The 10,905-nt window shown below is 34.0% G+C and overlaps 2 protein-coding genes across 2 annotated transcripts; both read left to right on the top strand.

The window, feature by feature from the left end:
• The first annotated feature begins 386 nt into the window (after nucleotides 1–386).
• LOC145018599 (pentatricopeptide repeat-containing protein At4g01990, mitochondrial-like) lies at nucleotides 387–2,524 on the top strand. Its single transcript, XM_078976476.1, has 2 exons — nucleotides 387–989; nucleotides 1,122–2,524. The coding sequence occupies exons 1-2, from the start codon at nucleotides 684–686 to the stop codon at nucleotides 2,358–2,360; spliced, it is 1,545 nt and encodes a 514-aa protein (XP_078832602.1). The 5' UTR covers nucleotides 387–683; the 3' UTR covers nucleotides 2,361–2,524.
• A 5,383-nt stretch (nucleotides 2,525–7,907) lies between these two features.
• On the top strand, nucleotides 7,908–10,317 carry CLPP5 (nuclear encoded CLP protease 5). Its single transcript, XM_078974599.1, has 8 exons — nucleotides 7,908–8,157; nucleotides 8,808–8,936; nucleotides 9,007–9,121; nucleotides 9,223–9,315; nucleotides 9,399–9,517; nucleotides 9,596–9,630; nucleotides 9,729–9,817; nucleotides 9,922–10,317. The coding sequence occupies exons 1-8, from the start codon at nucleotides 8,051–8,053 to the stop codon at nucleotides 10,111–10,113; spliced, it is 879 nt and encodes a 292-aa protein (XP_078830725.1). The 5' UTR covers nucleotides 7,908–8,050; the 3' UTR covers nucleotides 10,114–10,317.
• The last annotated feature ends 588 nt before the right edge of the window (nucleotides 10,318–10,905 follow it).

Here is a 10,905-nt window from a genome sequence, read left to right as displayed (position 1 = left end):
CTGAGATGATTTGAGAGAGAGAGAGAGAGAGAGAGAGAGAGAGAGAGAGAGAGAGAGAGAGAGAGAGAGAGAGAGAGAACGGTGGGGTATGTGGGGGTAGGGGATAATTCTTTTATTTTCTTTTTATTTTTAAAGTAAAAAATATTAGAATAATTATAAAAAAATATATAAAAAATAAAATAAAAGGGTATAATTGTTTTTTTAAGTTTTTTGAACCAAAATCTCAGAAAAATTTTGATTTTGAATCTTCCATGCAAGTTGAAAACTTTTTGGATCCAATCCAAAGTTTTTTAAACAATAAACCAATCTTACAGTTATGTCTTATTAGATTAATACTATTTGCTATCAATCCCAGGCATACAAGAGAATCCGATATCACACATGGTTTTTCAACAGAATAAGAGAATCAAAAATCACTTACTGTTGAAGAATGGGCTAAAGAAGCAGCAGATTGCCGGGGGAAGGCAAGCGTCGTATGCGTCGGGTCCTTTGGAAACAAATCCTTGGGGTATTTCTCTGTCTTCAATATCTCTAAATTAAAATAAGGGCATAATTGTCAAATAGACTGTAAATTTCAGTGGAGTATAAAAATATCCGTGGAAAAATCAGCTCCTTAAACCCTTGATTTAGAAGCGTAGAACCCTGAAAACTGACCAATACGCCGGCGGAAGGCAAGATAGAGGATGATGATCATCCGCTGCCGGAGCCGGATATTATTCGGCGAAACGTCGACGCTGCTGCTGAGAATGTTTTGTACGATGGTGGAAGAATCAAATGCTGCTGCGGTTGACCTTGTGTCGCCACCACGTAAAGAATCCGCAGATGAAAAGCGGTTATACAGAAGGCTGTCGGCGTTGGGAGCCACGGGTGGGACAGTCGCACAAACATTAAATCAATACATTAGAGAGGGTAATTTCATTAAGAAGATTGAGTTAGAGAGATGTATCAGGGAACTTCGCAGGTACGGCAAGTACCACCACGCTCTTGAGGTATTTGTTTGTTCTAGTTGCTTAGCGATCAATCCAGATGTTATCGTGTTGATTTTACTAGTATTAACTGCATCCGGTAAAAACAAAAATGTCCTTTGTTGCAATTTACAAGGAATATGATTGATTATGCAGGTAATGGAATGGATGGATAAGAGGGATATCAACTTTTCCAACACCGACTTTGCAGTGCGTTTGGATCTTATATCGAAGGTCCATGGTGTGGGTGCAGCTGAAGGTTACTTTCATGACCTTTCTCCACATTTGCAACACAGAAATACTTACGGAGCTCTCCTCAACTGTTACTGTAAGTTAAAAATGACAGATAAAGCATTGGCTCTTTTTAAGGAAATTGAAGCCAAGAACTTCACCACCCCTTTAGCTTTCAACAATCTAATGACCATGTATATGGGACTAGAGCAGCCTGAAAAAGTCCCTCCTTTAGTGGAAGAGATGAAGAAAAGGAAAATCAATTTAAGCAACTTTACTTATAACATCTGGATGCATAGCTGTTCGCTTTTAGGAGATATTGAGGGGGTAGAGAGGGTTTTTGAGGAAATAACAAAGGAAAAAAAAGAGACTTGTAATTGGACAACTTACAGTAACATTGCTGCAGCTTATGTGAAAGTAGGTAATCATGAGAAAGCCTTGTCTGCTCTAAAAATGCTTGAAAATGAGATGGGCCTGGGCCACCCTTCACGTGAGGCTTTCCATTTTCTTATAACGTTTTTTGCTGCACTTAATAATCAAGAGGAAGTTCATCGCATATGGAATCTTCTAAAATCGTCATTCGAAACAATGAGTAACATGAGTTACCGGATTATGCTTCAGGCTCTTTCTAAAGTGGATGATCTGGATGGATTGAAGAAATGTTTTGTAGAATGGGAATCGAATTACTCATATTATGATATGCGTGTGGCTAATGCTGTTATAAGTGGTTATTTAAGACATGGCATGGTTGAAGAAGCTGAACTAGTCTTCCATGGATCCGTGAAGAAATCGAAAGGGCCTTTTGTTCAGACTTTGGCATTGTTCATGAAGCATTACGTTGGGACTCAGCAAATGGATCTGGCTTTAAAATGTATTGAAACAGCTGCAACACAAAGTGAAAACAGCAACTGGTTTCCCCACATTGACAGTATTGATGTGTTGATGAAGTATTTTGAGAAAGAGAGAGATGTAGAGAGTGCTGAGAAGCTAATGGGGATTTTAAAGAGACTGAAATGTGTTGATGATAAGGTGTATGGTCTGTTGCTGCAGACTTATATAGCTGCTAATAAAATGGATCCGGATATGCGCCACAGGATTCAAGAAGATGGCATTTTGGTAACCACAGAGCTCCAGCACATGCTTAAAAAAGTTTGCCCCCTGTAGCAAGCATTTTTATAGTGAGTGGCATTATTTGTAACAATGTGCTGCCATTATTTTCATCCTTATTTAGGTGGAATTTTGGATGGTTCTTATGTGTTTGTTTGTATTTATTTTTGTATCATATGACTAGAAAAGAAGGCAAAAGAAAATGGAGTTTTTTTTTTTTACTGAAATATAGTAGTACATATAAAATGTATTTACCGATAGAAAAACTAATTTGAGTAATTTCATAAAGGTGAGATTTGAGAGATCGGGAATGGGATCGACGTTTGCATTTCAGTGTGAGATCCAATAAATAAATCATGTAAGCGTATGTTGCAATTTTTGAGTTCTGGATGCATACATAAATATGACGTGCATATCTATGGTTAAATTTTCTTTTGGTTTGGTTTTTATTTAGAGTTCTGAATTTTATTTGGGGTTCATCTAAATATGTATTTTTAGCCAGAAAAAAGAAGAACGGTGGCCAGAAAGGTTCTGGCTGGAAACAATAGTGATGGTGCGGATGATAGAGTTGAAACAATAGTTATGATTTTAAAATAAATAATAAAATCAACCAAATTTATAGTTTAGCTAATTACTTTTCAAGATACTACGGCTTTGTAAATATTTTTTGAAAATGCTATACCTTGGTAGAAAACTCAAAGAAAATGTGAAAATGAATCTGAAAGGTTAGGCTAGAATATAGGGAAGGGAATCCTGATTCAATGACGAACCATACATACATATATATATATATATATATATATATATATATATATATATATATATATATATATATATATATATATATATATATATATATAATATATTTGCTTCAAATTTAAATTGGCTGATTCTAGCATTTCCATGTACAAGTGAGGAGAGGAGAGGAGAGGAGATAAATATGGAGCTAAAAGCTCGTATACTTGTAATAATCTCCATCTCTTCTCTCATTTTATTATATCTCTCTGTTGAAGGTTTGAGTATCCTGCCTATACCATCCATAGTCCAACCGAATTCTAAATTTAAATTTGATGAACCAAAAGATCAAGGTTTGCCCAACCAGGCGGCATCTCCACCATTTTTATTAGGTTTAGATGAAGCCAAAGAGACACCAATTTCATCCCCGGATTCCTTGATTTTCATAGGCAAAACCGTAGCAGCCCCTGCTTCTTCCTCCCTATTACCCGAATCAGAAATATCATTAAGCCCAGAGGCCATAGCCCCTGCTGCAGTAGCTTCATACAGAGATGCATCACCGTCCTCCTCCTCACCTGCACCGGGTTCTTCCACCCTATCAGAAATATCATCTAGCCTAGAGGCGATGACCCCTACAATAGCGCAAGCTCCATCAGGATTCATTGATCAGGACATTGCTTTGGCTATCGAAGCGCGTATCAAACAAAGCCAGAGTGATTCTCAAGTAGCCATGGAAGAGGCTAAGAAGCTTCTGAAGGAGGATCCGAACATTGCTTCTTCAGAAACAGGCAAGTGTCTGAGCAAATGTGTGGATAAGTATGCAGCAAGTCTGAATGAATTGAGTAGGGCTATAACGGATCTTGGAATCCGGGACGTGACGTTGCTAGCGGATGATTTTGGTGCGGTGGAGACGGATATCTTAAGTTGCCAGGCATGCTTTAAAGACAAAGTTGGTGAGGATTCCCCTTTCAAGGCATTAGAGGAGGCCACCACCAAGGCTGCTCGTGAGTGCTTAACGGTTATGGATTATGCTGTCGTTTGAGTCCTTTTTTATTTCTTTTTCTTCTGTTTCATGGTTTACATTAGTTAGAGGTGAAGATCATTATGATTGTAGAGTATGTTGTATTGTATGTATATATTTTTGGCAGGAAGAAACTTTAGCAACTTACAAAAACGAACATGCCATCGACTAGTATCAATGGTTTCATATTTTATTCTTTGGTAAAGCCAATGCAATGTATGCGGTGGTAGTATAAATCACAAGCCAAGTCAATTCTATACTGTATAAAAAATCATACGTTTTGCAATTTACGATTTTTTAGTTTAAACCTAATTTTTTTTCCTTAATTCAAAAAAAAAAAAAACGTCACATTTTTCTATTCTCCAATTTGGTCCTATGTAGTGGTGGACAACTAGTATTCCAGTTTTACACATTTTTTCTTTCAAGTTAAACCAGCAACTGTTTTTCTTCTTTTGAAAAACATTTAATTCTTTGCCGAAAAAACTCACATTTGATAAAATTTTTGTTGAACCAACTTTTTCATTTTGGTTCACAATTCTCATATTTTTATTGTTGTTATTTAGGGTATTTTTAATAGTTCTCAACAATAAAAGTTGAGAGAATCATTTTTTTTTTCAAAACAATACAAAAGATGACGTGTCTATTTGTTGTTAACAAAATGCATTTTTTTGTTGCAGAATGGTCAAAAATCGTAGCCTAGGAATATCAACGACCTAATTTGTCATGATATCTTAGATTGTTTTATGAATAAAAAAATAATGACAACTTGCTTCCAGATACTAATCTATGTTTAGAATATACTTTCAACTTTCATGTTTTTCCTATTAACAACATTTTTTTTATATCAAAAGCGATTTGATTAATATTAAAGTCATTACATTCATCCGAGACACTAGTTTTTTGATTGGTAGTCATATCAACATTAGTAGGGTCAACAAATTCCTTAGCCATTATATTATTATTCAAATTCAAATCAGAAGATGTAGAATCTTCGGTTAGAATATACATAACCTTTAATCTCTATTGTATGCATAAACAAACTATCTACTAAATTGGAAAATGAAGGTTCTACGTTTGCTAATCGAAGGCTTTGTTAAATTGAATAATATTGCAAAAGGAATTTGTCAACCATAGTATTATTAATATGACTAGAGTTTGAAAGGAATCTAATTTTTGATATTGAAAATGTTTATAACGGGGAAAATATGAAAGCTAAAAATATATATTTTAGACATAAATTAGAGTTTGGAAGTTATCATTAAGTTTGATTTAACTAGTTTAAGATATCAAGTTAGACTAGACATTTTTCCTTCATGTATTATAATCTTGAGTATCATACAATTAGATTTTGAAATGCAATTCGCCAACAATATATAGGCATGCCATCTTTTGTATTGTTTAGAGAAAAATCCGTTGTTTCCTATTTTAAGGCCGAAAATTATCAAGAACACCATAAACTACAACTAAAAAAAGGAAATAATGAATCAAAATGAAAAAGTTGGTTAAAACAAAAAAGTTTGTTAAATGTGAGGGTTTTCGACAAAAAAATATGATGGATGTTTTTAGAAAATAAAAATCAAGGGTTTTTAAACAAATAATTGTGTAAAACCAAAGATTACTAGCAAACCTGATAAAATAACCAAGTTAGAAAAAATGAAAAAACAAAAAAGCTTTTTTGAAATAAAAAATAGGTTTCAACATAAACCGATATATAATGTCTTTTGTCTAATTAACTATATTTTATAATATCAATCTATAAAGCCATAGATTTCGAAATAAACTTTTTAGAGGTAAGAATATTTGTTTATGAGTGGAAACCTTAATTTTTAGGAATTACTTTTATTTAGGGATGAAAAGTTAGGTGATAGTTAAAAAAATAGCTAGTGGCTATAAGTTATATGCTAAAAAATGCATTTGGTAAAATCTATATGAGATATGTAAAATATCATAAAAGAACATGCAGAAGATTAAATTAATTTTATAAAAATACGTAATACATTTCATTAAATTAAAGTAAATACAAAATAACAGTTATTATATATGTTCAAGTGAATTTTATTTTTATTTTTTTTTGTATCGAATATCATTCGAATATAGTTATAAAGTGTAAATGCCACAATTATCACAATCAATTGAACTTTTTGAGTCTTTTTCGCTATGTTTTGGCGATTTGTTTTTTGTGATCGATTGATATATCACTAAAAAACTAAAACCTAGGATAAAAATGTAATTGTATTTTAGGTCTTTCTTTATTCTGTAGTTAATTTTATATAGACATACTATTATTATAATATAGTTAGTTATCATATCTAGTTAGCAACCAAAAAGGAGATTTATAAGTATTTTTTAAAAACCTAATTTATAAGTTACATTTTGATTTGCAAAACATAACATCCTAAAAAAACTCGAAAATACGATAGTTCTGACATTCCGAACATAGCCTAAATAGTATATTTCCATCAACCATGCACGGTTGCACAATTTCATGATTTAGGTTTTCGGTTTTTAGGTTGCTAGCTTTTCATAAGCTCTTTCAAAACTAGTTTATAAGACATCTAGCTTATAAGTTATTTTATAATCTATACAATAAGCTACTTTTGTTTTTTTTGGAACTAGCAAATAGATATATAAACAGAAAGCAACTTCTAGAAAGTGACTAGAAGAACAATAAAAGCTTACAAACAACAGAAAAAAAGATTACAAACAAAAGAAGGGACATTCACACCATTTAGCCCACACCATATTGGTTCTATTTCTCATATTTTTAATGAAAAGAAACAGAGTGGATTGGATGATATCTACACAGTTGGAGGGAGGCAGCCGCTTCATGTTGAAGATTCTGTTATTTCGGGCTTTCCGTATGCACCAAAGTGACACGTAACATATTCCCAAAAGCAATTTCTTTTTTTGAGGGCAGTCAAACCAGTTGTTGGCATAATCTAAGATATCGTATACCGTTTGGAAATTAGATATTGGATCCCCGCACCATTTCAGAATGCAATTTAATACCAAACGAGCATACTTACATCCAACTAATGCATGATCGTCACTTTCCTCCATGGTCCCACAGTGGCTGCATTTTGTAGTCTCATCAAACGCTAAATTTTATAAGCTAGTTTATCTATGATAAATACGGTATTAAACCGAATTAAAAAATATAAGTGAAGAAGTTTTAACGCATACAATTACTTCATGAAGGTATCTAGATTGCTAGTAGACTAAAAATTAAATGTATCTGTAATTGCATTAAAAAAAATTAGCTACAAGTTTATCCAAATCAAAGTAAAAGCAAAAATCACAACAAATGTTGTAACTTTCCACTTTTCTCATCATACCTCAGAAGATTTCAAAGATTAGTTGGAGAATATGGATGGATTAATGTGAGGAAATGATTTACGCTGAAAAACTAATGTAAAAATCACAAATTTGGTTTTCATACAAATTTACGCTAACCAAAATAATATGTATTGATTTTAGAGACATGTCCTTTAGTTTGTTGATGAACATATCTTCTACTTTTTTCTTAAGAAAAAACTTTTACATTTTTGAACCCACTTCTAGTATTTTCCCTATTCAACAAATTGTTATTATTATTATTATTATTTGGATGTTATAATTCCTGATGTATATCTATGCTGATGTGACAGATTTTTATTATAAGTAAAATCTATTAACAAATGATAACCATGAATATTCAGGATTGATGATTATAGTTTTGGCCTTCTTAAGTCCTAATCGATTGGTAGGAAATGATACAGCAAACCCAGGCCCAACCCGAGTGCCACGAAATTGTATCAATTTTGGGTTTTACATTCCCACACGCAACGTAACCCAAATAAAAATCTTTGTTTATCTTCTTCCTTCATTGGCTCATCCCCTCACCTCACCAACTGCTTGCCTCACTCCGTCGCATCGTCGTCGTCGTTTAACGGATAAGCAACCATCCTTTCCTCCACAAGAACACAGCGACCTCTCACATCGATAAACAACAATGGCACAATCGTGCATCCCCTCTCTCAGATTTAACTCTCTCGCATTCTCTTCTACAAAAAGCCCTAGTTCCATATCTGAACAGAACTTCCACCCCCTTCCTTCCAGGTATCAAATTTTACTCTTTATAATCCTTTATATAAAAAAGTGTCTCTGTGCGTGTGTGTGTTTCTTGTTAAAATTTTTCGGTGATTTTCAATTGGATAAATTACTCCGTTTAATATTGTGAAGATTTATTACCTGGGGTTGCTTGGCTCTATTGAAGCTAAGAACTTGATGATTAATAATCTGAAGTGCGCTTGCTCGTTAAAATAGAATTATAGAAACGAAGAAAATCCTTCCTTGCCTATAGTTTCTTTCCGTTGACACTAAACGAAAGACAAACTTTTTATATCATATCCTTCTACAGCAAAGCAAGTCAATTTCTGTCTCCTTAAAATTCAAGGAGTTTGATACCGACCATGCCCAAATAAACCAAAATCTTCTATTCCAAGCCCAAGGGTTTAAATTCATTCTATAAAATGTGGATATCGAGTATTAATGGATTTCTTGGAAGTAGATGATGTATCTTGATTGGAAAACACTTTCATAGGAAAACATAGGGTTGGTTTTTTGGGTTAAACTGAACATGTGAGAAATAGAATGAATAAAATTCTGCGTTTGTTATATAAAATAATAACAGATTTATAACTGGTAGTGGTAGGTTAATTTTGGGGATGGAGAAAATGTGGTGATGAGGTTTACTGATTGCATTGCAGGAAAGCAAGTAAATTGAGAAGTAATCAGAAAAGTGTTGGGACTTGTTCTTCTTCTTCAGTGAAAGCTGTTTATTCTGGTGATTATTCATCAGTTAACAAGAATTCGAGGCAGGGAGTATGGTCCATTAGGTAGGGATAGGATTAATTATTATGGTTTTTTTTTTTTTTTTTTTTTTTAATGATAATATTGAATTGGCAGGGAGGATGTACAAGTCCCATCATCACCCTACTTCCCGGCATATGCACAAGGTCAAGGGCCACCCCCAATGATGCAAGAACGGTTCCAGAGTGTTATCAGTCAGCTTTTTCAATATGTGAGTTGCTTCATCTTTATCTTTAGCCGCCTTACTTACACCTGTGACTTCTTACTTCACTTTCTTTCTTTATATAATATACCTGAATTGTATGTTTATAGAGAATTATCCGTTGTGGTGGAGCCGTTGATGATGACATGGCAAACATCATTGTTGCTCAGCTTCTGTACCTTGATGCTGTTGATCCTAACAAGGTTTGATGAGATCCAGATCTATGTGTTTCCCAATTTAAATGTTGTAGAGAATTGAAGTGATGCATTGAAGATGATATTGACAGGATATTGTGATGTATGTGAACTCTCCTGGAGGATCAGTGACTGCTGGTATGGCCATCTTTGACACCATGAAGCATATCCGCCCTGACGTCTCAACTGTATGTGTCGGGCTTGCTGCTAGGTAAGTTATAGAATTTCGTATTTGTTTGACGTTTGTTGACCAATTCCAATGACACATTTATGTGACATGACATGACAGTATGGGGGCTTTCCTGCTTGGTGCTGGCACCAAAGGTATATCCACTTTTGAAATTTGAATTGATGATGTTGGTTGCTAATAAGCCTAAAGTAGTATGGTACGGTATGAATGATTTGAAATCATTGTTTTGTAGGAAAAAGATACAGCCTTCCGAATTCAAGGATAATGATACATCAACCTCTTGGTGGGGCACAAGGTGGACAAACCGATTTAGATATCCAGGTGGCTGTTTTACTCTTTCTTTTTTTTTATTGTGGTTCCATAGTATATGTTTTGTTTTGTGGTTATGAGTTCTGAATAATTAATTGTGGTGTTGCATTTTTCAGGCTAATGAAATGTTGCACCACAAGGCGAATTTGAACGGATATCTGGCATACCACACCGGTCAGAGTCTTGACCGAATCAACCAAGACACAGACCGCGATTATTTCATGAGTGCCAAAGAAGCTAAAGAATACGGGCTCATAGACGGTGTCATTATGAATCCTCTCAAAGCCCTCCAACCGCTTCCTGCCTAGTAGATGTATCAACTTTCTTATTGCTATTTGCTGTAATCTCATCTTCATGTTGTGCCAATTGCCAAATCAGATTTCATTCTGAATGCCATCCTTTTCTCCCAGTTACAACTATGTTTTACATGTTGAAAACATTAGTGTATTATTTTTCTCAAATACGGACATCATCTTGTTTCTTCATTATTAGAATGCTCTTTCTTCCTCCAATTTTTCTGAAATGTCTTAGACGTATTCTTTCTGGTTCACACCACATATTTCTGAATATTGTTATTGTATTCATCCAACTCTTTTTAGATATTTATTCAAATACAAATTAAATATCCTCCTGAGAATAAATATAATAAAAATTTATTAATATTATTAAATATGATAAATATCACAATCTTAAGTGTATAGGAAGATGGTAGGAAAAAAAAATAAAAATAAATAAAAAGATATTTGATCTCCACCTAAGAGTAATTTCCCTTTATGGTGTGGTTGAGCATACCGTCTCGATTTTCGGCTATTTCCGCTCCATTTATAATTTTCACATCATTTGGTACCAAAACTAATCTAGTCTTCATTCCAATTCCATACATGACGATGTGATGTCAAAGTTTAGATTTAAGAAACTGCATTGGGAGATGAGATCCAACAAGTTTTGGTAAGCACTAACTTCACCGAGTGCCGACAAAATTGAATTCAAGTCACAAGTGTTAAGGACTTAAGTTTTATTGGCGGTCGATTATCATTCTCCTGACCCCCAAACCCAACAACCGTTTCATACATGTTAAACTCCTTTAATGTTCACCTTCC

This window comes from Lactuca saligna, chromosome 9 (assembly GCF_052625555.1).
Source record: "Lactuca saligna cultivar CGN05327 chromosome 9, ASM5262555v1, whole genome shotgun sequence".
Taxonomy (NCBI): Eukaryota; Viridiplantae; Streptophyta; class Magnoliopsida; order Asterales; family Asteraceae; genus Lactuca; species Lactuca saligna.
This window is presented reverse-complemented; position numbering and strand designations above follow the sequence as displayed.